Source organism: Chenopodium quinoa, unplaced genomic scaffold, assembly GCF_001683475.1.
Source record: "Chenopodium quinoa cultivar QQ74 unplaced genomic scaffold, ASM168347v1, whole genome shotgun sequence".
In the NCBI taxonomy this organism is placed as follows: Eukaryota; Viridiplantae; Streptophyta; class Magnoliopsida; order Caryophyllales; family Amaranthaceae; genus Chenopodium; species Chenopodium quinoa.
Genome location: NW_018744626.1, coordinates 2,164,101 through 2,190,856, shown reverse-complemented (window position 1 = coordinate 2,190,856; position 26,756 = coordinate 2,164,101). Strand labels below are relative to the sequence as shown.

At 34.3% G+C, this 26,756-nt stretch overlaps 2 protein-coding genes, 1 long non-coding RNA gene and 1 pseudogene across 3 annotated transcripts; 2 read left to right on the top strand and 2 right to left on the bottom strand.

The window, feature by feature from the left end:
* Window positions 1–8,054: 8,054 nt before the first annotated feature.
* Window positions 8,055–8,934, top strand: LOC110700779 (agamous-like MADS-box protein AGL62). Its single transcript, XM_021878377.1, has one exon. The coding sequence runs from the start codon at window positions 8,091–8,093 to the stop codon at window positions 8,661–8,663; it is 573 nt and encodes a 190-aa protein (XP_021734069.1). The 5' UTR covers window positions 8,055–8,090; the 3' UTR covers window positions 8,664–8,934.
* Window positions 8,935–12,361: 3,427 nt separating this feature from the next.
* LOC110700430 lies at window positions 12,362–26,729 on the top strand. The gene is made up of 4 exons (XR_002507213.1): window positions 12,362–13,038; window positions 13,567–13,664; window positions 17,579–17,673; window positions 25,915–26,729. It is a non-coding gene; the product is annotated as an uncharacterized LOC110700430 (long non-coding RNA).
* On the bottom strand, window positions 17,997–20,271 carry LOC110700426 (cytochrome P450 CYP72A219-like). The gene is made up of 5 exons (XM_021877968.1): window positions 19,866–20,271; window positions 19,505–19,722; window positions 19,173–19,417; window positions 18,700–19,096; window positions 17,997–18,610 (listed from the first exon to the last, which is right to left on the bottom strand). The coding sequence occupies exons 1-5, from the start codon at window positions 20,146–20,148 to the stop codon at window positions 18,185–18,187; spliced, it is 1,569 nt and encodes a 522-aa protein (XP_021733660.1). The 5' UTR covers window positions 20,149–20,271; the 3' UTR covers window positions 17,997–18,184.
* On the bottom strand, window positions 22,326–25,224 carry LOC110700427 (annotated as a pseudogene).
* Window positions 26,730–26,756: the final 27 nt, after the last annotated feature.

The following is a 26,756-nucleotide window of genomic DNA, read 5'->3' as shown; positions in this document are numbered from 1 at the left end:
TAATCGTATATTCATTGATAACTCTTGAAGACTTATATCAGTTGTTAATTCTTGTTTTCCCAAACTTAGTACTGATTCTAAAACTACAAAGAATTACTTTAGTCTATATATACCCTCTAATTTCTAGACCCAATTGTTTCTGAAAAACGATGTGTAGTTGACTAGTTGATGTACCTTGATTCAGAGAGCTGCAGATAACAATATAATCCATGATCAAGTTTCTTCCATTGTTCGTTATTTTTACTCCACATTCATTAATACATATGCATTTTCTCTATAGTAACAGTTTTAAATGAGCATCATTGGATTAAGGACTTAAGGTATGAGTCTATGAACTACAATGATTAGTGGGAGCAGAAACATGTGGACAAAGGCAGATAAACCAGTAGATAAAATTATTCTTTCCGAACTTGCTGCACTTGGATATCCTGGGACCGTCTCAGCATTCTGAAGATTATGTAAACAGGCTTCTGATAGATCTGATTTGTACATGCTCTTCAATAGTAGGATGCAGTTGTGAGGATAGATGTTTTGGTGATCATTTGTCATGTCAAATACAGAATACATAATTGCTTTTGATGAAAAATGTCGCGGGCAACCAATTTCTTTGTGCTATTTTATGTGATCTTTAACCATCTGGCAGAATATGTACTGCACCCCTTGACATTGCGAACAGGTAACAGCCAGCTGAGCCAGGTAACCCCGGGCATTAGTGAGATGGTTTACACTCTTTCACAGCATATACTATATCATATACTCTACCAAGTACCGGCTGCTCTTGATGCTCATGACTATGAGCATTAAACTCCCACTGGCTCAGAGCTTTCTGATTTAGTTTCTCACTCTGTAGTTCTGTTCGCCCCTGCCTTGGCTCCTTCGATTGGTGCTGATTTTGTTTAAAAATGTCTCCGCTGTAAAATTTGTGGCAAACATGTTCTTGTTCCCGACTTTGAATTTCTAGTAATAATTAAAATATTGATTTTTTGAGTACAACCGAAGATAAGCAAATTACCGTAATGCAAAGTAATTTGTTTGCAAATGTCAAGAACTCTTCAAGGTCAATTGAAAATTACAAAGAGCAATATTGTCAAGAATGGTATGAAACTGATGAAGCCAACAACCGAAGAACATGACTGCTCCAATGAATCCATTGAAGCCAACCAAGCATCGCATTGGTAGAAGAAGACTAAGAAGCTCCAACCATTGAAATTCAACACAGGCCAGTGGCATGCAAAACTTTCCTTTAACAATACATTCAAAAACTCTATTTAATTGGCTATAAATGTAAATATGTAATTACAATAGGAAAGTTTTCATGACTAATGAATGGAAATCGAAAACTTAAAGCTAGTTGAAACAACGATATAAAATAATCACGGTATGTAAGGAATGCAATCTTTAAAGAGCAATAACCAAGAAATGAGTTTATGATAAGTTCAGAGTAACCAAACAACAACTCAGTGAAACAATGTCATAAGTAATCACTAAAATTAATCAAAGTAGAGCGAGCGAGGGGAATCAAAGTTTGCCCTTTGGAAAACAGCAAGCTCTCCTCATAAGTAAAGCACATTGGAAAATCACTCTTACTTTTTTTTTTTTTTTTTTTCGAAAAACCCTCAAAAGGGAGCTTAGATTAATAAATCAACATTTGCAACATCTAAAATGCGATCCGGGAAGTTATTACTCCACACTCTTTGACCAAATTCCCAAGGTTGGAAATGAGCCAATTCATGTGCTACCCTATTCCCGCTCCTTTCTAATCGGTTGTAATTTCTGATTGTTGGAGTCATAATAATATATCTTATTGGAGATTCGTATCAAAACTGTACAGCTCTTCTGGTCATACAGAACCTCTAAATCAAAATCAAGCCCCCGGCTACATACAAGATCCGTGGTAGCACATAAATAAGCATCTCCAGAAAACCATAACCTCCACGAATCCTTTTTACAATCCGTCTTCTCCATAACCCAAACACGGGTGCTTTCAAAATATATGCTCAACACAGCTATTGAATCTCCCAAGACGAAGATTAACCTGGCAATTATTTGTTTCCCAACATCAGGCAATTCGACGAAACCAAATTCCTCAATATCAAAATCAAAATAAACAACATGAGTCTCTTTTATGGTAACCTCCAATCCAATATGCAGCCCCTTCAAAGTAAACATAGGCTCTTCGATATGCATATAACGAAAATTTAACATCAACTGGGAAATTCACGGTATTAATGTTCTCAAGCCTCCAACGCTTATCATTGACGGAATAAACACAACAGCATATGTTGGACCCCTTATAATCATTGAAAAGATCAAATTCAACCACCTTATAATCATTACTAAAAAGGGCATATCCTACAACATAGCGATTATATATCCGTCGCAAAAGATTGACTCTTAAATTATTACAATGATTTGGGGGAAGTATCATTGAATTTCTAGTAGAAGGTTCCACAATCTGAGCTCAACACCATATTGTTGACACCATAACGTCAAACCTTTACAACCTCCAAAATAGGTGTAAGTTTTAAGAGTTGAACGCAAATTATCAATATACATCTTGAAAGTGTAATTTTTATGTATAGCAAAAGTGCATCCTATATTTTTACAGGGGTCGAGTTGCTCTTGGGTTGATACAAGAGTTATGTCGCGATTATTGTTGTAACATTGAAGATGCTTATACATGAAATCCGGGGAATCAATTAAAGAACACCATATTTTGCAAACACACCTGTATCGTAAAAGAGTTTTCACCGGTAGCCTCGCCATGATTTCCGTCCATAATTCCATTGGTAAATACTTGTCATCTGCAAAATTCATCTCTTTTTTTTTCAAAGTGAAATTGTTAAGATAGAAGGAGACTTGACTGCCGAAAGTCAGAGGTTGGTATGTACTTGGTAAAATTATAATAAAAGTTTAACCTTCAACTGGAAAATTAATTAGAGATTTGGTTATCTTATAAGTTTTGAATTGGTAAAAAACAAAGTTTTATACAGATTGGGTTAAGAGTTTATTTATTTGTTATGTAAAAAAAAATTATACAAAAGTAATAATTATCTTATAACCTGATAACTGATAACATTAAAATAATATCCAACTCGTTTTGTGTGCGGCCGACCTTCCTTAGTGACCACTTAAAATAACCCCTATCATATAACTAATATATAAAGCTAAACTTTTAGCCAGCTCACGAATAAGCGACACTTGGCATTCCAATTTTTCGCTAAGTGTCACGCCACCTTGGATAGATTTTAATAAGCTTCATACATAAAAATCGTCAAGTGTCGCACCACCTTGAATATATTTGGATAGACTTCATAAGATAAAAAGTTAGTTTAAAATAAGATTGTTACTTTACAGTTTTATTTTCGATAAAATACCAAATAATAAACTTATAATTAGGCCACAAGACAACACCATTTAGCGTTTTAATTTTTCACGCACCAAATGTCGTACCACGTTGGATAAATATAGATAGATTTTGTAGCAAAAAAAAGTTAATTTAGAATTCTATTTTCAATTAAATTGAATCGTAATATAATTTTAACTTAAAAGTCTATAAACAACCCGGGCATCGCACGGGGCACAAAACTAGTATAATTGATAAAGCAACCCTTGTAATACCAATCAAGTAACCCTTATAACACCGACCGAGTAACTCTATAACAATAATGAAGTAACCCCTTTAACAACGATCAAGTAACCCCCATTACACTATCAAAGTAACCCCTATAGTGGTTGGCCAGCCACATATAAGACTTTGTGAATAACATTATATAAAAGTTATCACAAATCAAGCTAAAAATTGACAAAAGTAGGTTAATAATATAGGAGTTTTACAGCAAAATAAATTAATTTTTAAAAAAAACAGAACATCATCATGTGGGTTCCCTGGCCACAATGGCTCAATGCAACATGTCTTCTACGTAGCATAAAATTTGCTCATATGTTAAGATGAGCCAAACTACACTCAGAAAAAGTGAAAATAAAGAAGTGATTGACATTAAAATAAAACCCTGGGAAAACCAAGTTCATGGAGTACGAAGCCAACCAGAGATATCATGGGAACCACTGATACACCATTAAAAAAAAAAAAAAAAAAATTGCTTAGGAAATAAGAATATATATAGTCCATATTAATTTATTTATTTTTTATAATAAAGGGCAAAAACACTAGGCACTGAATAAATACTCTAGTAAGAAAGATTCAAGCCCAATTCAAAAAATCAAGTATTACCTACCCAGAACCTGTATGGAGGGGCCAAAAATCTTAATTGTTTCATAATCATTAAAGTATTGATGTCTTGAAAACCCAAGAAAATGAAGAATCCCAATATGAACTTTGTACGAAAGAACTAAAGGCAGCTAAGCTCAAACCTACATAACCTGCATCAAATTAAGATCAAAGTCATGGTAAGTGAATTATTGGATGTTCCATGGTGAGTTTTGCTTTCGTATTGTAAACTGACGTATGCTTAACAACATAAGCAAAGAACAAGGCAGTACAAAGCAGCGATTATTGATCAAGGAATTAAAGCAAACACAACATCAACTATCCCTGAAATATCATGTATGATAAAGAATCAAAACTGATAATAATTTACCATACTACTACTACAACACAGAATCAATATAAGATATACATCCCAAGATTGGAGAAGAATATAAAGCCAGCTGATATTTGGACAACCCGTCTACTACCAACACGTGATAGCTTTTCATGTAAAGGTTAATGGTTTGACTAAGTCAAAACATAGTTGATATTATGTAAAGTGTTAAAAAAGATTATAGTGGTGAGAATTAGCATTAGAAGTAGCAATTTAGAGTGGTTGTTTATAAAACCACACCTTTAAGACAGGTCACAAATCCTAAGTGTTGGGATGTTGGATGATACAAGGGGCCGTGTGGCATGTACATAAGACATGTGCATACCGGGTTCCGGGCACTATTTATGACTCCCAAGGCCCTTAAGGCATAATGATTAAGGATGCACTACGTGGTTCCGGGCACTATTTACGACTCCCAAGGCCTTTTGGGAACTCATGGAAGTACTTGGATGCATAATCTCGCCGGGTGAAAAAATGATTTACAGAAGCCAAATATGAAGGCTATAATACACGAAATCGGAGCGATTTAAGAGGTGTCAGGACATGGTGTCACAATTTCACAAAACATTACGGGATGCATCCCGGGGTCATACAATATTGTTTGACCCATATATGACCATTACTCGGCTACGTACAGGCCCCGTGAAAACTTATAGCCAATACAAGATGTGTGTACGAAAACAGGTAAATTGACCGTTTTAAGGCAAATTGGATGGTTCCACCCACCCAATCGGACTTCCAGAGGGTATTAAGGACCATGGTAAACATCTCGGCAATTTTTATTTTAGGGCGAAAAAAAGTTTAAAAATTCCAAAATTGAAGGATATTATCTACGTTTTTTGAGAAATTTTTGATGTTACGGGAGGCCTGATGGAAAAAAGTGAAGAGATGCTAGGAAAGACATCTCGGGGTCATATAATGACATTTGGAACCATATATGACCATTATATGTTGTCATAAATGCCCGTGGTGTAGCTTACTTTTATAAAATCATTGCAAATTGTAATCGAGTAAATTGATTGTTTAAAGACATATTGAATGGTTTTACCCACCCAAATGGCCTCACGAAGGGTATTAGGGATCATGGTAAACATCTCGGCAATTATTATTTTCGGGCAAAAAAAAGTCAAAAAATTCCAAAATTAAAGGCTATTATCCACGCTTTTTAAGGAATTTTGGAGGTTATGGGGCCAGGTAGCGAAAAAATTCTTGAGACCCTAGGTGATACATCTCAAGGTCATATAATGTCGTTTGGAACCATATATGACCATTATATGTTGACATAATTGTCAGTGGTAGGTTTGAGTTCACGAAATCGGTGCAAGTTGCGAATGGGTAAATTGACCGTTTAAAGGCATACTGGATGGTTACACCCACCCAAATAGATTCCCGGGATGTATTAGGGTGCATGGTAAGCATCTCGATTTCCAGGTCAAAATAAGTGGAAAATTGTCCAAAATTGAAGGCTTATTATATAATTTGCTGTAAGGAAAAAGCTTATTATATAATTTAATATTCCCGCCTTCTTCAATAAAGAAAAAAGCTTATTATTAAATTGTTAAGCTGTACCCATGCTTTTTTTTTCGAATTTATAAGTTGTGCCCTTTACTTCACGATATTTTATCAACAATATCCTTTGACAGCCATATCCATTAACGAAAGTTAAGTGGCGTTAATAATTTGACAAGTGTCATGTTCTAATTGGTATAACACTTTAAAATAATTAAAAAAATTAGAAAATAAAATAATTAAAACTTAATTAAGAATTGATTAGAAAAAAAAACCCAACCATCCTTACTTCCACCCACCACAACCCAGCCCATCAACCCACGTTGTCGCCGCCGGCAACTGCCCACTCTCGCCCAGACAATTCTTACCGCCGGCGAGCCCCCGTTCTTTCCCCGACCCCTCGCCCTCATTCTTTTCTAGCACTCCACGAACACAACCATGTGACGCAACCCATCCCAGAAAACCGACCAGCTCAAAAAATCGACCACCAACCACCACGAAACAACCAACAATAATCCCTTTCCTCCACTTTGAAACGACCCTCACTTGTCGTTTAGGGTTGTGGGAAATGTAGTAGGGGGTTGTTTCGTGGTGGTTTAACTAACGGAGGAATGAGGGTGGTCGGTTGGTTAGGCTGGGGTTTCAAGAAAGGATGTGGATGCGGAGGGGGTTAGGGGAAAGGGAAGGGTTAGGGGTGGATGAGATGGTTAAGGTGGAGTATTGGTTGGTTTTCCGGCGAGTTTTGGGGAGGGGTTAGGGTTTGGTTGTGGAGGGAATTTTGGTTTATTTTTTTTAAATGTTTTTTTTAATGTTTTTAATAAGTAACTAGCAACGACATTTAATGAACCTTAACGTCCGTTAATTAATGCTAACGTCAAAGATTATTGCTAATTAAAAAAGTGAGGTTGATTGCACAACTTAAACGTTTGAAAAAGCATGGGCACAGCTTAGAAACCGAAGAAGTTTCGAGCATAGCTTAGAAAAACCCTAAAACCTTTACATTGAATCTTAATCTCCCGTCCCTGCAATTTTAATAAGTATTTTTAAAAAAATCCGTAAGTCAAATTTATATTCAACTCTTGATTTATATCCTCTTATGTGAGAGGGTATAATTTACTAATATTACACCTCATCAGAAGACTTGAAACATTGAATTATATATTATCTAGATTAATTTACTAATTTTACACCTGGTCGGAAGACTCGTAACATTGATGTGTATATTATCGAGATTAATTTACTAATTTTATACCTGGTCGAAAGACTCGCAACAACGTTGTTTATATTATCATGATCATAATTTTTGTGCATAATCTCCTTTATATTTTTCCATCTATGCTAACTATTGAATATTTTTTTCTAATGTTCTTTCTTTTGTTAGCAAGATACAAAATGAATCAATCACATTGGCAAGATAAGATATTTGAATCACATATATTTGAAGGGTTTCTACACACATAGAACATAAAATATTGGAGAATTCAATGCATTTTCCTCTGTATTCTATATTTCTATACAAGACCCCAACTTTGGATTTTGGATCACTGCCTAGTGCCTACGCGTTCAATACATCTATCATTTTAGGGTCTTGCTTAGTTGTACATGATTCATTATTATGTTGTATTCATACTCAAATTAAAATCAAAACAATTTCTAAATGTAATAAGGAAACATAATTTTAAGAAAGAAGATATTCATGCCGGTCAAATCAACAATAATTGGTGAAGAATTATTAAAATTAACCATTCAAATAATTACACATTATTGATACATTAATCTCCAAAATGAGAAACATATTAATTGGATAAGATTTTACCAGCTCAAATCAACAATAATTGGTGAAGAATTATTAAAATTAACTTTCAAAGCTTCTCTTAAGAACCACACATTAGCCTTTAAATACCCCTCAAGTTAGTATGCATTCTTACACCACCAACACAAAATAGCTTATTGCTTTAATCATTCTTCCCATCCTTCATGGCTTCATCATCATCCATGCCAAAGAAGGAATCGAGAGGTCGCCAAAAGATCAAAATGGCTAAGATTAAGAATCCAAGCCACAGACAGGTCACCTTCTCAAAACGCCGTTTAGGCCTCTTTAAGAAGGCTAGTGAACTCTGCACTCTTTGTGGTGTAGAAGCCACAATAATCGTGTTTTCCCCTGGTCAAAAGATGTTCTCTTTTGGTCAACCAGATGTTGACTCTATAGTTGACCGTTACCTTAACCAAAACCAAATATGTCCTAATGGTACCACCACCAATTCTGAGGGTGGTGTCCATCAAGGTCGTCAACTAAGTGGTACTACGCGCAAGCTCAACTCGCAACTATCCAAAATACAAGAACTCCAAGACTCTGAAAAGACTAGGAGTGAGTTGCTTAACAATCTGAAGAAAATTCCTAGCCAAAATTGGTGGGAGCAACCTGTTGATTATCTTGGCTTAAATGAACTCGAAACTCTGAAGGCTGCATTGGAGAATCTTAATATGAATGTAGCTAATCAAGCTCATTCAATGGTGGAAAAAACTTCTTCTACTCCGATCCAACCCTAAGAATGGATAGCAGTGTCGGAGTTAGTTGCTGTTATTGAGGATAAAATTGAAGGGTTTACTGTTCGTGGTCAAGTCAGCAACATTCATAAGCAAAAGTTCTTCTAAATTAAATTAAAATATATAATGTCTTATTATTAGTTTCTTTGTTTTTGTTCTTGTTATTCTAGTACTAAAGTAAGTTCGATTAAGGCGAAGAAAAATATGTAATGAATTATGTCTTATAATGTTTTCAAAGAATAAAATGACCAGTAGATGGTTTTGGTTGCCTTTATATCACTTCTACTTTCCTACTACTACTACTAGTACTACGTACTCGGTATAGTTTTTTTTGCCTAAAAGTATTACTACATCTTTTTTTTTTTTTTTTTTTTTTTGGAAAATACCTTTCAAATAACTCCCACAACTCTAAATAATTAATTTAAAAAAAAAAAATCACTAACTTCCCCTTTTACTATTTTTTTTGTTCCCTAAACCATACATATATCCCATACATTAGCATGAATAGTACATTCTAGTAAGATAATACGTAGTATAAAATATTAAACTTTATCGCTTTTGCGATGATCTTTCATTTTTTTTGTTTACAACCTATCCTTGTATAATAAGGCTGACAATTGGCGAGATGAATCAATTTTAACTTCCTCCGGTGACTTCTCAATCTCGGGGAGTTCACAAATTTGTCCTTTTTTTTTTCGAGGAATCACAAATTTGTACATATAAGTATGTATAGTAACATGGGTGTTTTTTGATTTTTCTTCTTGATTCTTAATGAACATAATGTTATTTCCTAAATTTATAATTGAAATTAAAATTAAAAATAATCATTCGCCAACAAAACCAAAAAAAAAAAAAATCTACATAATTAAAAACTTTAAATCAATTAAAATCTATAATATTATCTGCCAACCTCAGATGCCATCTTGGTTAAAGCGAATGCAATAAATTTTGTGAATTCCACACGAGCGTAAATGTCTCTCATTTGTGGAATTGTGGTTTATGTGGTACAAAAATATTAAAATATACTTGTAATTTTTGTATATATAAAATATTAAATCGGCTTTTTCAAAAATAAAAATAAAAAAATAAATAAAATCTGTAATATTTAAAGATAAAATAGTATATATATAGTAATTAAATCTGTAATATTAAAAGATAAAATCGTATTTTAAAATAATTTTAGACGCTAAAATTCACAATAATATAATTTTTATTAAATCATTGTAATTTAGTTTTCAATTGGCTAACTTACGTATGAAATTATATCTTATGTAGCACCTATATATTAAAAAAAAATAAAAAAATCCCAATATACGTGCTCCATAGTCCATATAATATAGTCTACTGTACATATTAAATCAGAAACATAAAACATTAAAACATAAAACCCTAGTCTATTTCTCCAATTCAATATCATTTAGCTTCTCCCTATGAGGGGTAGTCGAAATCATCAGAAAAGTCAAAAACCGTTGCAAGAACACAAGTTCTTGCCACCAGATTTATGGAGGGAGATATTGCTTAGATCGTCCGTAAATGACCTATTACGATTCAGGTGTGTTTGTAAAACCTGGTGTTCTTTTATTGATTCTACTGATTTTATTTCCACACACCTCAAAATTTACAAGAACAATAGCACAAATGCTTATATATTATTTGCGGAGCATGTAACCAATACACTATACGATGTCAATATCACAGTTCGTCATAGTGATAAAATTAGAAAAGCTGCTCAATTAGTCGCATCAAACTCTTTTATAGATATTGATATGGTTAATGGGTTGTTGCTGACTTCGCACTTTAATTCGCAGTGGTCCAAAATAGTAGAGTTGAATTTGTGTAACCCTTGTATTAGAAAATCAGTGTTGCTTCCTCATTGCCCTCTTATTCCTAAATCAAACAATGTTGAAAGACGACGATTTTATTTAGGGTTTGATCCTTGTGGTAATGATTATAAGGTTGTTTGTTTTCAGCTTGGTGATCGTATAGATCCCGAGCTATCAATTGCAATTGCAATCTATTCACTATGTGATCATCATTGGAGGGTTAAGCCTAGTTGGATAAATGTTCCCAGGTGGTGTTTTAAATTAATTGATCATAATGAGGCTATTTTTTATCAAAGAGCTTGGTATTGGAAACCACATCCTAGGTTTCAAGGAGAAGAAACCCTTCTTTTTTCGTTTGATATTGGATCCGAGGAATTTAGCTATATGAAGATGCCAGATATTGGGAAAGAAATGCTCAGGTTTATTTTCCTCCTCCGGGGATCATTAGCCGTTTTTGGTATTTCTCGTGTAAGAGCTTGTATATGGGTAATGGAAAAGAATAGAGGAAAGGACCCCTGGCGCCTATTCGATTCTAATTTAAATACATACACAAATTTCATACCTTACGAGCTTAAGGTTATGTATATTGAAAATACCAGCTTATTGTTGGTACATACTTTTAACAAGTTGATTTTTTATAACATTATGAGTCATCGAGTAGAACAAAGAAAAACTTTCCGTAGTTATAATGTTGGTACTTATGTGGAGAGTTTGGTGCTGCACAAAGGGTATAAAGGTGCAACTTTAGCCTCACTCACAAATCAAAATCAGTACATTTGGGATATTAAAAGGCGACATGTTAGAGCATAGCACGTCAATCTAGGGGTTGTTTGCTATCCATACTTATTTTCTCTTCTTTCTGTTTCTGTGAAAAAAAAATTGAATTGCTAATTAAATTAGTGTTTTGATATTTATCAATCCATATTTTGTAGCACTAACTATTTTAATTACTATGGATTTGTTTTTCTTTAATAGTAAAAACTGCTTACTACTTGATTTGAGAATCTGAGATGTCGTGTGAGGTTTCTACATACATGCATGTATACAAAGTAGGTGTAAGATTGGTCCAAAAAAAAAAAAAAGAAGTAGGTGTAAGATTTTCAAAAGGAGAAGAAATGGATTAAGCTATAAGAGTGACGATTGTATACAAAACCTTAAAAAAATTAAGGGTTTTTTTAAGTTATGCCCCTAAACTTCTTCGAATTCTAAACTGTACTCATGCTTTTTCAAACGTCTAAACTGTACCCTCAACCTCACTAATTTTTATTAACAATAACCTTTTTTATTATTTTATTTTCTGATTTTAATTTTTTTTAAAGCGTTAAATCAATTAGAACATGACACGTGTCAAATTAATAATGTCACGACACCATTGTTGATAAAATAACTTAACTTTCGTTAACAGATACGACTGTAATGTTGATAAAATATCGTAAGGTGGAGGGTACAACTTATAACTTTGAAAAAGCATGTGTACAATTTGGAAACCGAAAAACTGGGCATAGTTTAGAAAAACCCAAAAATTAAATATCGGCAAACAAACAATGTTTTATCCGAAGATTGTACTCCCTCCAAAGATAAAAAGTGAAGAATGTTGTATGGGGATAATAAAAAGTAGAGAATATTGTATACTACGTAGAAAAGTTAAAAAGTAAGTAATGATTGTTTGGGTATGTGTGTACTTTGTATTAAAAAAAAAGAAAAAGTAAGTAATGATATTTTAGGTATGTACTCCCTCCGTCCCAAAAAGAACGACCTATTTGGCCAAAACTTGTCCCAAAAAGAATGACCCATTTGCATTAAAACACCACCAATTTGCAACAATATTTGTGCAAAATTACCTTCCTCGTATAAAAATTTGATTTTCCATGTTATTTTATTACTTTCCCTCTCTATTTTTTTACAAACCCCATGTAAATTTATCTTTCTAATATACTTTTACTTCTTTTTACTTAACTTCCTTAATACCCGCGTAATCAACCCAAATGAGTCGTTCTTTTTGGGACGGAGGGAGTATGTAATTGTATGAAAAAGCTAAAAAGTAAGTAATGATTGGGTGTTATATTTAGTAAAAGAAGGAACATTTTGGGACACCTAAAATAGTATATTTGCATATAATTATGGGATAGAGGGAGTAATATTTTTGCAAACAAAGTAACAAACAAAACCTAGACTTATTTTATTTAGTGTTTAGAGAGCCTGACGGAAGTTTAAATCAATCTCAAATCTAGAAGTAAGGTCGAACACTTCCTGGTGAGTTGTGAGTTGTGTGTTTGTGACATGAATACATGATAGTAGACTAGTGTTACATTACTTCATTGATTTACTCATTAATCATTTACTCCATCGGAAAGAGGAAGATCAGCGCTTCAAAAATCACAATTATAAGTGTGTTTGATCACCAAAACCCTACAGTAATTCGGAGTAATCTGCTAGAATCGAGAACTCAAATAAGGAGAAAATCGCTGCCAAATTGCCGGAAAACAACTATTTCCGCCGGAATTATGGCCGGAGATCTTCGCAATTTCGCCGGTGAAAACCTTGCTCTGATTCAGGTACATTTGTCAAAATTGGTGCTTTTTAGTTAATTTTTTACAACAATTTTCGCAAAATTCAGTTACTATTTACTAGCCGTAGATAAAGTAAGTATGATTTTAAGATTTTGATGACTAATTTAGAAGAAGAAATGAGGTTTCTTCCTGCTTCCTTTAACATTTCGTTTGGCAGCCGGTAATAAATTGTGGTGATGATTTTTCACTTAATTTTTTACTAGAATTGTGGTAATGAGAATGAATTAAAGTGTAATTTGTCAAAATTTGATCTCATTTAACTTAAATTCATGTCATGCTGCATCTGTTTTTACTGTAAATTATACAAAATCAGAATGTGTTATGTATTCTGAAGAGAAATTGCTCTTTAGCCTTGTTTTTTGGGTGTGGAATATGATAAATTGCTAACATTGTGTGCTTGTAAATTGTAATTGGTGCTTAATGATACAATGACAGAATTAAAGGCAATTCTCATTGTTTTCATCTTCAAATGATACAATGACAGTAAAAACTTGTATTATTTGGCATTGGCAGACTGGCAGTGATGCATATTAATGGAAGGCGAAGTTAGTTCCTGACGGAGTAGCATTTCCTCTTGTTTATCCAGAGACAACAAGGTTTTTATTCTTCAGGTGAGTTATACAGTTGGTGCTTAAGAACATATTTTGGTGAATTGACTGCTACACCATTTTACAGATATATCTATATCTTACTGTCATTAGTTGTTTGGTAATACTTCATTAATTGCTGCATCAGCAAAAGAAATCAATATGCGACATAACATTACAACTGGATTATTTAAGACCGTATTAGATTATTACTTTTTCCATCCTTGCCTTCAAATCCGGTGTAAGATTATTTGAGCTCCATGTTGAGCCTGCAGATACATAACATTCATGGGTGCGAATTTTTTCCATTTTAGCTTCAGTCATAGCAAAATTTTCTTCTATACATATTCTTGGTCTCCAGCCCTAAGAGGGGGGAAAAAAAAAGAGCTTTTACCTTTGGCTGCTTTGGAATTCCCCTCAGGCTTCAAAGAACTTGTCTGGATCGCCATCCCAAAATTCCTTATCTTGGTGAATAAAGATTATTGGGTAAGTGATTATTGTGCCCATAGGAAGTGATAATGCAACTAGACTTGTGGTCAATCCTTCAAAATCAATGTCTAAACTAATAGTGCTGATGTAGCTATAGAATAGTTTACACTCCTCGATTACCTCTTGAAGATTCATCCCAGCATGCTGATACTTGTTATTGCCTGCAACTTGCTGAATTTCTTTTAAATTGCATATATGAGTGTACCCAACAGATCACCCTTTATTGCTTCTCCACCCTCCATTTCCTCCTTTCTCTTGTTGATGATTGCATATAGTGACATGTGAACATGATCTTCTATGTTCTTAAATCTTCTATTTCTTGATGTTGTAATTTCGGAATGTATCTGAAAACACATGGCAGCATCATACATTACTTGGCTTAATAAGCAGATGAGTGAGAAACTCTATGTTTTCCCTTTTGATTTTGATCTAAATGTAAATCGGATAATACTGGTAAGTGGGTATTCAAGGAAGTAAGACAAAAGGAGAAGCTGTTTCGAGGCCTACCCCCCAATCTAGAGTGACTAGGCCTTTTCTTCCAAAGATGGGAAGGAGAGGATTTTAAGCAACAACAACCAAATTGATTGTCCTCATGCAGAGAAGTCGAGAACTCCAAAAACAATGGTCTGTTTCATCCTCTCTTTTTATTTCTAGGTTTCTAGTTTATCGTAATCAGTTTGTCAACATGTTGGCTAAATCATGGCCTTTCAACATGTCATTGAAGAGTGTTTCTATTTAAGAATAGATTTGTTTCTTGGGATCAGCTCAAATTGAAAAGCGGGAAAAATAATATTATAATCCACGTCTTCTTGAAACCCCAATAAAAGGACAAATTTTAGTATTTTACTAAATAAATATATGTAATAACAGACTGAATTTCTTTGGTCGAATTCAGGAAGACTTTATATGCTATAGTATGTACTACCTTAGTCCTGGCATATACACTGAGTGCAAAAGAAGAAGGGATGTATCAGTCTGCTCCTTGAGAAGTTCAAATATCTTTTGCCCCTCCTCATAGCTGCTACCAAATGCTGCTCTAGATATCACATAAGCAGTGAGTTTTATTAGATCATGCCACACATCTAGCTCCCTTGAACCCGTTTCAGCAATGATAACCTCCCATTTATTGATTATCTCTGCACAACTATCTCGTAATGCTGGCAACATAAGCTGTAACAAACCCCAAATGCAATTTTTTTTTTAAGGAGCTCAAATGGCCTTCTATCAGATGTGTTTATTACAGTGATGAAATCATTGGCTGTTTCTTTATTCAATTGTGGATGAAATTTAAATGAAGAATTGTCGAGATTGACCTTTATCTTCTCCATATGGAAGGTAGGTTGATGATCCTCCTATGTCTGGCCCATTTTTCTCCTTCTTAGCTGGCAAGCCCTGGGATAAGCTTATCAATAATGGGGCTAAACTTTTCCTTTTGAAATTCATTCGTTTTTTCATAGCCTCCTTGATTAACTCTGGCTTTGAGATGCAATAATTGGTATAGATCCAGCCCAAGCGAAGTAGTCCTCTCCTGCATGAATGCTCATCAATGATACTAATTCTCCCTTTACTCGAAATCACAGTATCTAGAAGGATAGGGACAATGGTGAACCCATGTTTATACAAGTGTATTAATTTCATGAATTTGAATATATTTTAGATTCCATACCAAATTTGGTGACAAGCCGATGAGCAAATAGGATCAACACATGGAAAATCATCATTGGTGAAGCTGGTCATGGGGTTCTCCAAGGCTTGAGTGTGCAATGATGAGTAATCTTTCATGTCTCCAAACAAGAGCTTGTATTAAGTACCAGAGAGACCTTGCTGTCTGAACCATATTTCCAGCTTCTTTGGCCTCGACCATATCTAGTTTAGTACTTTGAAAAAACCTGTCACAACAAGTATACTGAAAATTGATAGCAAAATAGAGGTTGTTGTCAATGTTTCCCTTTCTGATTCTTTGTTTTTGTTCAATTAAACTCTTAAGTCTCATGATATGAACATCTTATCCTTTTTATTGGGAGTATTTACAGAGAACGCATGTAATGACATCAGATGACTAACTTTCTAATTCTGGTTTGGAAGTCAACTTTTAATTTTAATATTTTACCTCTGCTTTTCTTGGGAATGAAGTTAAGATTCTGATTTTATCAATGATACAAAGTATTTGTACTGTGTTTTTGTGTAGTTGCCTGAATAAATATGGGCTTGATAAGTCATCTTTATGAAATGGACAAGTTGTGGTTGACTGAGCTTGTCAGATAGAATTGTGGTAGATCTGGCTCATATATATTCAATTGATCTGGTATAAATGAATTAGTAGAAAGAGGGAACAATCAAATTGTAATAGGCTTAATGCCATAACTGTGTCTCTTTGTACTCCTTTTATCTCCCAGTAGAAAACTTTAAAAAATAAAAATAAATAAATAAATTGGATTTTAGATTGTAATCATTGAAACTCATTTATGTTTGTTTGTTTACCTTTACGGAGATGAATTCACAATGCATCTGATTATTTCATGAACTATGGAGATGAATTCACAATGCATCTGATTATTTCATGAACTATGGAGATGAATTCACAATGCATCTGATTATTTCATGAACTATGGAGATGAATTCACAATGCATCTAATTATTTCATGAACTATGGCTTTATAAAGTCTTCTTTTTTAGTATTTTCTCCATAAAGAAGATTGTTTTAACTTAACTAGTTGTCCATTTACATGTATCCATTTACATGTATAAGTTATCATTCACAACATTAAATTTATGTATATCATTCTGGTTCGATAAAGGTTTAAATTACAAACAATGGATCAATTATGTAATTATGTGGACCTTTATGCACAAAGTTTGGTGGTGCAGAAAATGTAAAGGCTAACTTTTGATTTGCTTTCAACCCCTTTTCAGAAAACTTGATAATTTGAAAGGGCTGATTCTTGAAGATGCATGTTCAAATCATGTCTTTATTCAAGTTGGTTTGCTGCCTGAAAGTTCCTTACATATTCACCCAATGTTTTAATGTATTGGTTGCTCTCTTCTTTTTCTTGCTACTTAATAATTAACATGCATTTTTCATGAATGTCCTGCATTGGTTCTTGTGCTGTTTAATTCCAATGTTGTTCAATTCAGAGTAATTCAGTAGATAGGGGTAAATCAAACCTTAGATTATATATTTCGCTTTGTAGCACATTTTGGATTAGATTTGCCTCTGCCTCTATGCATTCTTTAGGAATTTGTCATTATACAAGCTTGATCTTCTGAATATATTCATCTGTTGCGGTCTTTGATTCTGGTTATAATTGTTTATTCTTTTCCGACTATGTGAAGAACAGCTGTGCCCAAGCCTTGTTATGTTCTTTAGCTCTATGTCTTAGATATAGTCAATTTGCATTACCTTACCTCTCTGGCATAGAAAATTAACATATATTGTTTGGTGTTTACAGTGATGCTTTTGAGCTGAAGTAAGGTTGGTAGCCAGTGGAAGAACATCTTCTTCTGGTTATCTTTGCCCACAGGGCTATTCCCTGAGGCATTGCTGGTACGTGCATGTGCAATTTATATTCTAGTTGCTGAATTATTTACTACTTCGTATGAAGATTGTTATATTACATGCAACCTGTCGAAACTGGACAGCCTTCTATCCCTTTAAAGTTCAATTTTATGGCAAAATACACAAGAGATTGGAATGTAATAGGTGTAGTAGTTATGTCAATGTGGAAAAAACTGCAGATTCCAACTTATCTGTGTTGTGTGCTGAGATTCATTGCTCAGGAAAGATGCCTGGTAGGGGAAGTAAAACTTATTGATGCAGAATTGCCAATAACTGAAGTGAATCTTTGGTTATCTTATCAAAGTAATAAATACGGTAAAAATTTAGAAATCATAGCATTACTGACAACTGCATTTCTACATATTAATGGATAATAAGAAAAGCTCAAAGCCTCAAATGAATTTTTAAAATTTCAAATGCTTGGACTGATAAGGAGGTGAAATTTCATAAGGATAACAACAATAGGAGAAATTAATATGAATTCTCTGCTTGTATACCATTAAAGCTGGTGTAAGATTATCTGAGCACCATGTTGAGGCTGTAGAAAAATAACAGTCTTGGGTGCATGAACATAGGATGGTGAAAGCTCAAAGTAAAAGCGTTGTAGAATCATGGATAATGCCATTTTTGCTTCTGTTATTGCAAATTTTTCCCCTATACATATTCTTGGTCCCCAACCAAAGGGAAAAAATGAATTGTTCCCATTTGTTGCCTTGGAAATCCCTTCAGCAAATCTGTTTGGCTTGAATTCTTGTGCATCATTTCCCCAATATTCCTGATCTCGATGAACAGTATGCACAAAGAAAGTTATCATTGCGCCTGAAGGAACTGATAATACACCCAGATTTGTATCCTTAGGAATCCATCTGGTAATCTGCATTACTGGTGGATAGAGTCTTAGCACCTCATACAGTATCATGGTCATCTAAGTAAAAAAAAATCAGAAAACATATCATTAAAATATTAACAGAGTATAAATTCATACATTATGGGATAAAATAACTAATAACTTACTGTCTTTAAATGGTTTAAACCTTCAAAGTCAGGCACATTTTGCCCAAAGGTTTGCAAGACTTCTTCTCGTGCTCGTGTTTGCCATTCTTGATGCTTGCTCAACATTATCAATGTCCAAACTAATAGTGTTGATGTAGTTTCTTGTCCAGCCAAGTAGAGTAGTTTACACTCATCAATTACATCTTCAAGGCTCATCCCAACATGCTGATTCTTGTTACTGCTTGCAGCTTGTTCAATTTCTTTTGAATTGGAATCCATGAGTATACCCAAGAGGTCAGTCTTAACAGCCCCTCCACAATCAATTTCCTCTTTCCTCTTGTTGATAATTTTACGCAATGAACTATGTATCTGATCTTCTAGCTTTTTAAACCTCCTATTTCTTGGTGTTGGAATAAATCTGAATGCAAGCAGTAGTTAAAAATTTAGTTTCTTGGCTAAATCAACATCGATTAGCTGATGTTATAAATTAGTACCTCTTCCCTGGGAAATAAACAGATTGTAGCATAAGAAGAGATAAATCAGTCTGCTCTTTAAGGAGTTCAAATATCTTTTGTCCCTCCTCATAGTTGCTACCAAATGCTGCTCTAGAGATCACATCAGCACCAAGCTGCATTATATCAGGGTACACATCTAGCTCACCTGAACCCCTTTCAGCTACTATCATCTCCCATTTGTTGACTATTTCTTCACAACTATCACGGAATGCCGGTAACATAAGCTGTAACAAGAATCAAAAGTTAATAATTTTCCTTAATACATACATAATTATTGGAAGAAGATAAGCTAAAGAATGTAAGGGAATGACCTTTAACTTCTCCACATGGAAAGCAGGGTTGATCAGCTTCCGATGTTTGGTCCATTTCTCTCCCTCATAGCTGACAAGCCCTGGAAAAAGCTTGTCGAAGATGGGGTTTACCTTTGCCTTGCGTATTTCCTGCGTTTTGGTCAGCGCCTCTCGAATTGATTGTGGCTTTGAGAGTTGTAACATAGGTATTGGGCCAAACCAGAGGAAGAAATCATTTCCTGTATTGAGTCCAATTATAAAATCCTAAGTTTCACATTAATGTTTACAGTCTTCACTAATTTTTACCTTGATATCTTAATACACAATAATTTACTGAAAACAACTAATCCAACCAAAATAAAAAAGTGGCTTGATCACATACCAAATTTGGAGGCAAGCTGATGGCGAAAAGGTTCCACACGCGGAAAGTATTCGTCAGAGAACCTATCCATGGGAGTTTTTAAGGCCTCTTCACGCATTGTGACAAAAGTTTTGATATCTCCAAACAAAAATTTGTAAGAAGTGCCAGAGAAACCTTTCTGTCTAAGCAGTCTCTCTAGCTTCTTGGGCCTTAACCACACCCAATTCACCACTTTAATCAACACTGTCACGACAGTAATGCATACTACTGCTGTCAAAACAGAGCTTGTTGTCAGTGTTTCCATTTTTTTTGTTCTTTGTTAGTTGCTTTCTTAAATTTCAAGATTGGAGCTATCAGCCATCTTTATAGGAGAACGATTGGTTTGTTATGAGAGAGTGAAAAACAGAGAAGTTTCTTTGATTTGGAATTTCGGATGTCAAACTCTTTTATTAATATCATAATTTTGTCTTGGCAAACAAGTTAAGTAATGCTTTAATGGAGTAATATTTTATCTTGGTTGACTTTTACCAGTAAAAAACTAAAAACGTTATTTAAATTTTTGTTGAGAGGTTGGGAGGGCAGACAGACGGGGGGACTGCACCGCAAAAAAAAAAAAAAAAAAAAAAAAAAAGTTATTTAAATTAATACAAGTATACCATCTTTTCAGCTTACTATTAAAATAAATAATTGGCGTATTCATACTAATAAAGTATAAGGAAATAGAGGGATGCAATCATGCAAGGAATGATGTCAGATGGGTGGCGCAGTCCCCTTTGCTTTTGGTAAAATCATAAACTACTAAAAAAATAAAAAACTTTCAAAGTAATCTAGAGTGTTTGCTTGATTTGTTGATATGTGTCCAATGATTAACAAGGAATAATTAAGACCCAAATGCGCGGGATGGCTTTGGAGATTCTCTTCATGAAGCTAAGGTCTCCTAAGGTCTTGTTTAGTTTAACTTATTTTTACTTAATTCAAGAAAAAAAATGGTTTAGATTAGATTAAAAAAAAGTTCAGTTTAGATTCATTAGAATAAATAAATTCAAATCAGCTCATTGTTTTATGTGCGGTTTTTTTATCGCTACATATATTTATTTTTGTATTGAAAAAAATTGTGAAAATTACCTATTAATTAAGTTCACATTATTATACAGTTAAAATACTCTATTTACCAACTTAATATCGATAAGTTGATGTTATAGGTTACCTCTTCCCTGGAAAGTAAACTGATTGTTGCATAAGAAGACCTAAATCAGTTTGCTCCTTTTAAAGTTCAAATATCCTTTGTCCTTCCTCATAGCTACTACCAAACGCTGCTCTAGAGATCTCTTGGCGATTACCGTATTTTCGTTGGGAGATTGAAGGGTTATAGAGAAATGTTGTTCAACATTTGAGTATATGTAAAGTGCACACTTGAACCTATCTTTAGGTGGGAGATTATTGGGTTTGAGAAGTGTGGAGAACGGTTGGCAAGGGGGTGCATAGCCTATGGATTACGTGCTTGGTGCAAAGCAACAATGTAAGGCAAGGACTGACTTCAAATGTGCATATCTCAAGATCTAAAATTGATATTGAGATGATTCAAGTTAGAGGTGGTAGCTCGTCTCAAGAGCTTTCCAATGACTAATCATAAGCTTGATTTGGTCAAGAATTGAAGGAGTTACGGCCATTTTACAAAGAGCTGTCTGCTCAATGTAGGAATTCAACTGAACTGATGAAAAGTTCGGTCGAACCAAACGAAGAAAATCAGCCTTGCTCATTGACTCGCAAGTTCGACCAAATCACTCAATGGGCTAACCTTGTTTTTAGCGCTACAATTTCGTTTTATTTCGCTCGGCCGCTCGGGTTTAATCTTAGCGGTTGATCTACCTTTTACTCTTAGATTATGTAAACTTGTGTATGAACATTAGTTAGGTTATGATGTTAGATTAAAGAGTGAGAAAAAGCCTCTTGAGATTAATTCATCTTCTCAGGGTTTAAGGAGAATTAAGCGAGGTGTGAGCTTTCAAAAGAGATTGAGAGCTTGCATCATCATATTACTCCATAGTGGATTGGTGGGTTTTCTCCCGGCACTCGGATTCCCACAGTAAACTTGTTCTTGTTTCTTTGTTTCTTTGTTTTACTTTTACTTGTTTTTGTTCTTCGTAATTGTTAATTGTCGTTAATCGCAAACCAGCTAGTACATTTGTTAATCCTTTCATATCTTTATTCTTTTCTCCAATTTGTAATTGATCCGCAACCTATTGGAATAAGAGATCCTTCCATTGACTGAGTTTGGAGCAAAGATTTTAAGTCAAAATACAAAATTAACTTAAGAAATGAGGTGAAAATCAAAAGTTATGGAGTATGGATGAGCTGTAACTTGTATGTGTGGTGTGGTACAATCTACTAACGTGAATCTTCAATAACTTTCTGTTTTTGTAAAGTGCAGAGTTTGCTAGATGATTGGGCATAACTGACTACAGATATTATAAACTGTAATTAGCAAAGTAAGAGTTCTGATGTAACTTTAAAAAGTCCAAACACAAACCTAGTACAACTGTGTGACTTCTGCAATTGTTGAAAATTAGCAAAAGTTCAAATTAACTTTAAGTCGATGCTTGGACTAATAAGAGGCTGAAATATCTTAAGGATTACCAACAATATGATATAATAATATGAATACACTTTAACTGTATACAACTAAAGCTCGTGTAAGATTATTTGGGCACCATGTTGGGGTTGTAGAAACAGAACAGCCGTGGGTGCATGAACATAGGATGGTGAAAGCTCAAAGGAAAAGCGTTGTAGAATCATGGATAATGCCATTTTTGCTTCTAACATGGCAAATCTTTCCCCTATACATATTCTTGGTCCCCAACCAAAGGGAAAAAAAGAGTTATTTCCTTTTGTTGCCTTGAATATTCCTTCGGCAAACCTGTCAGGCTTGAATTTTTGCGCATCATCACCCCAAATTTCCTGATCTCGGTGGGCAGAGTGCATTGAGATACTGATCAACGTGCCTGAGGGAATTGATAGCTTCCCTAGATTTGTATCCTTATTGATCTGTCTTGTTATTCGATGTGCTGGTGGATAGAGTCTCAAGACTTAATATAGTATCATAGTTACCTAAGTGAAACATATTATATTGTGAATTTTTTATTTTTCTGATATCATTCATTATCATAAGAAAATAACACTACTTACTGTCTTCAAATGGTTTAAACTATCCAATTCTGGAACAGACTTCCCAAATGTCTGCAAAACCTCTTCTTGTGCTCGGGCTTGCCAATCTTGGTGCTTGCTCAGCAATATCAAAGTCCAAACTAGTAGTGATGATGTGGTTTCCTGTCCAGCAAAGTAGAAGAGTTTACACTCGTCAATTACCTCTTGAATACTCATCCCAACATGCCGAAACTTGTTATTGCCAACAGCTTGTTGGATTTCTGTATAATTAGAGTTCAATAGGATATCCAACAAGTCAGACTTCGCCTCTTCACCAACTTCAATGGCCTCCTTCCTCTTATTGATAATTGTACTCAGTGATGCATGCAATTTATCTTCAATGTCCTTAAACCTCCTATTCCTAGCAGTCGGAATGTAGCTGCATGTAAGGAGCAAGATTAAACCCAACTTCTAATAATTAATCTGTAGATATATTGCAGGATTTTATTATTAATTACCTCGCTCCTGGGATATAAACTGATTGTGTCATAAGAAGAGTCAAATCAGCCTGGTCTTTGAGAAGTTCAAAAATCCTTTGTCCTTCCTCATAGTTGCTACCAAATGCTGCTCTAGAGATCACATCAGCACTGAGTTTCATTAGGTCTGGCCACACGTCTACCTCACCTGAGCCTTTTTCAGCTACTACCATTTCCCATTTGTTAATAATCTCTGCACAACTATCATGGAACGCAGGTAACATAAGCTGTAACAAGCATGAAAACCAAATTACTATCTAAAAATTTTGATTGTTCACATATATTTTGTGGTTGCATCGTATGCATTATAAGACTTTTTAATTGCTTCATAGATAAATTTGGTCAGTAGATAATTGAGTTGTCTCGGTTATGAATCAATCCTTCTAGTGTGACACTGTGTCATTCAATTTTCATCTTTAATATTGGGTAAAAAATAAAAAAATATTGTAGGGAGTGACCTTCAACTTGTCCATATGAAAGGCAGGATTGATCAGCCTGCGATGTTTGACTTATTTCTCTCCCTCTAAGCTCACTAGCCTGGAACAAGTTTTTTGAAAATGGGGTTCATTTTCGTCTTTTGAAATTCTTCCATCTTTGTAAAGCCCTCTCTTATCATCTCCGGCTTTGAGATGTTTATCATCGGTACAGGGCCAAACCAGATAAAGGAGTCCCTTCCTGCAGTAACACCAATTCAAAATCAATCTATCGCTTTCTTAGAACATATCAGACGGTCAGACCCTTTTACATGATTAGATCTCAGTGAAAATCTAAACAGTCTCTCATAGATGTGTATTGCATTAAAATTTAATTGAACTACAGTCTATTGTTCATCTCAAACCAATCTCAACTCTCTTTGTCTTAGGTTATGTGATAACTCTACTAATTCCAGATTGAGGGAGTATTTGCAATAATTGTTAGTGTCAGGTGTAGGCACAAATTCAAGTGTGCTCTGTCAAGGCATAAATGGAACATATCTTGGTTTTAAAAGGCGGTTTCACATGAGCTTTAATGTGCAAATAAGTATACACACATTTTTGGCTTAATTGATTGTTAATTCTATCTGAAATGCTAATCTTAAATCCTATTTGAGCAATTTATTCTATGATTATAAGGTTTGAAATTGTTGAAGTGTTTTGGTGAGCATTGAAGTGTAGGTATTCCTTACCCATGTCAGAGTGTTAAGTGTTTGATATGTGCTAATCAATAACAATTTTACTCAACCCATATATTTGAATAAATCAGTTCTCAGTTCTGTTTATTGGTCTGACTTGCCACTGCTGTCATTTTAACTTCTCTGCTGCAAAAATATAGTAGCATATATAGCAGCAAGACAGCAAGTATACCACTTGATCAAAAAATTCTTACATGCCATGAATTTAGATGACATACCAAATCTAGTACGGATATGATGGCGGAAAGGTTCCACACGCGAATAATAATCATCAGATAAGCTGGTCATGGGGGTTTTCAAGGTCTGAGTCCGCATTGAGGCGAGATCTTTGAGGTCTCCAAAGAAGAGTCTGTAAGAATTACCAGAGAAACCCTGCTGTCTGAGCAGTTTTTCTAGCCTTTTGGGCCTCAACCATACCCAATTCACCACTTTGATTAACACTGTCACTACCAATATACAGACTACTGTTATTAAAACAGAGCTTGTTGAAGCCATTTCCATTTTTTTTGTTCTTTGGGTGTTTTAAGTTCTATGCCCAAATTTCCTGTTTATATGAATTTTTTTCCCTTTTGTTATGACCAAGTAAAAACAGAGAATGCGACTAGTCAAGAGATGATGTCAGATCCTTCAGATGGGTGGCTTTACTGGCTTAAACCCATCATCTTTCTTGTTTTTCTTGGTTTGTACTTTGAACAGTTTTTAGTTTTTAAATGGTTAATGAGGAATATTCAAGATCCCAAAAAAAAAAAAAAAAAAAAAAAAATCCATTTTTACCTTCAAATTTTGGCACTTTATTTTTTAAGTAGTGCAGGACTTTGTTTAAATTTGACCAAGGATAAAGGATAGACGTACATAACTCATCCTCCTGCAGGGATTGCTAACAAAGTTTAAATTAGATTTAGTTCATTTTTCTATCTTTTTACTCAACAAAATAGTCTTCGAAACAAGGGACCCTAATGACGGATATTCTTAATTACTTGCACCTGGGTGCACTTAGTATATGCAAGCCTGGCCTTATATTACTTCTCGTAGGGCTTAGCTCTTACAGTGTAGCTGCATATCGGCAGTCTTAATTTTCATACATATAAAAAATTTCGATGGTTGGTTATTTTTTTTTTTTTTTGACAAAATTTGTTTTGTTTTCTCTAATAATCTTCTTGTATTCATGATGTACGACTGACAAAGACTATTCACTTTTGTGTATATTGGTGATTGGCAGAAAAATTATTTGTACAAGTCAATGCGGTGGCTGGTGTAGAATAATCTTCTCTTGGTGTCTTTGTCAAGCAACAAAGGGCATGATATATCTTGAGGTAAATATGTGACCTCTATCTTTCTAATGACATAATACATGATGTTGTGTACTTGTATTATACTCCGTAGTATCTTTTGATTGCTTTCTTTAAAATTAAATAAAAAGAAAGTAAAGACTTTTAAACATTCAGATTATTCGTTTCCTATTAAGATTTTTTATTGCATTATTAACCGGAATGTAAGTTTAATTATGTGTTCGAGGCTTCAAGCATTTGTGGCTTTAGTTGTTATCTGATATCATTTTTTTTTTTTTTTTGTATTATTCTTGTTAGAGTGAATAGGGGCAATGACAGTGATTAGGATGAACAAACAAGAACAATTAAAATATTTGAAAGTAGAGGAGAAGACAATAGTTGGGAGATGGGAAGATCCTCCAAGCATATCACTTTTTTTTTAAAACCTCCAAGCATATCACTTGAAGACTATAAAAGTATAAAACTCACCAAAATCAAAGAGACTATTGTTGTATTGATGATAATTTAATGTTTACAAGAGTACTGGACAAATCCTCTTAATCTCTCTTTGAAGTACTGTAAAGAGAATTGCACTATAGTAGTTTTGTAGTTTTGTTGATACGAAGGAACATGACGATTTCAACTTATCTGTGATTTCTGTACTAAAATATTGGCATAACTGACAACTGTATGACCTCCACATGGTAGTTGAGAATTAGAAATGTTGAAATATAATGAACTCTAATTTCCGAAAATACACATCCAAGACCATGCTTGGTGTCTATTTGTTTGG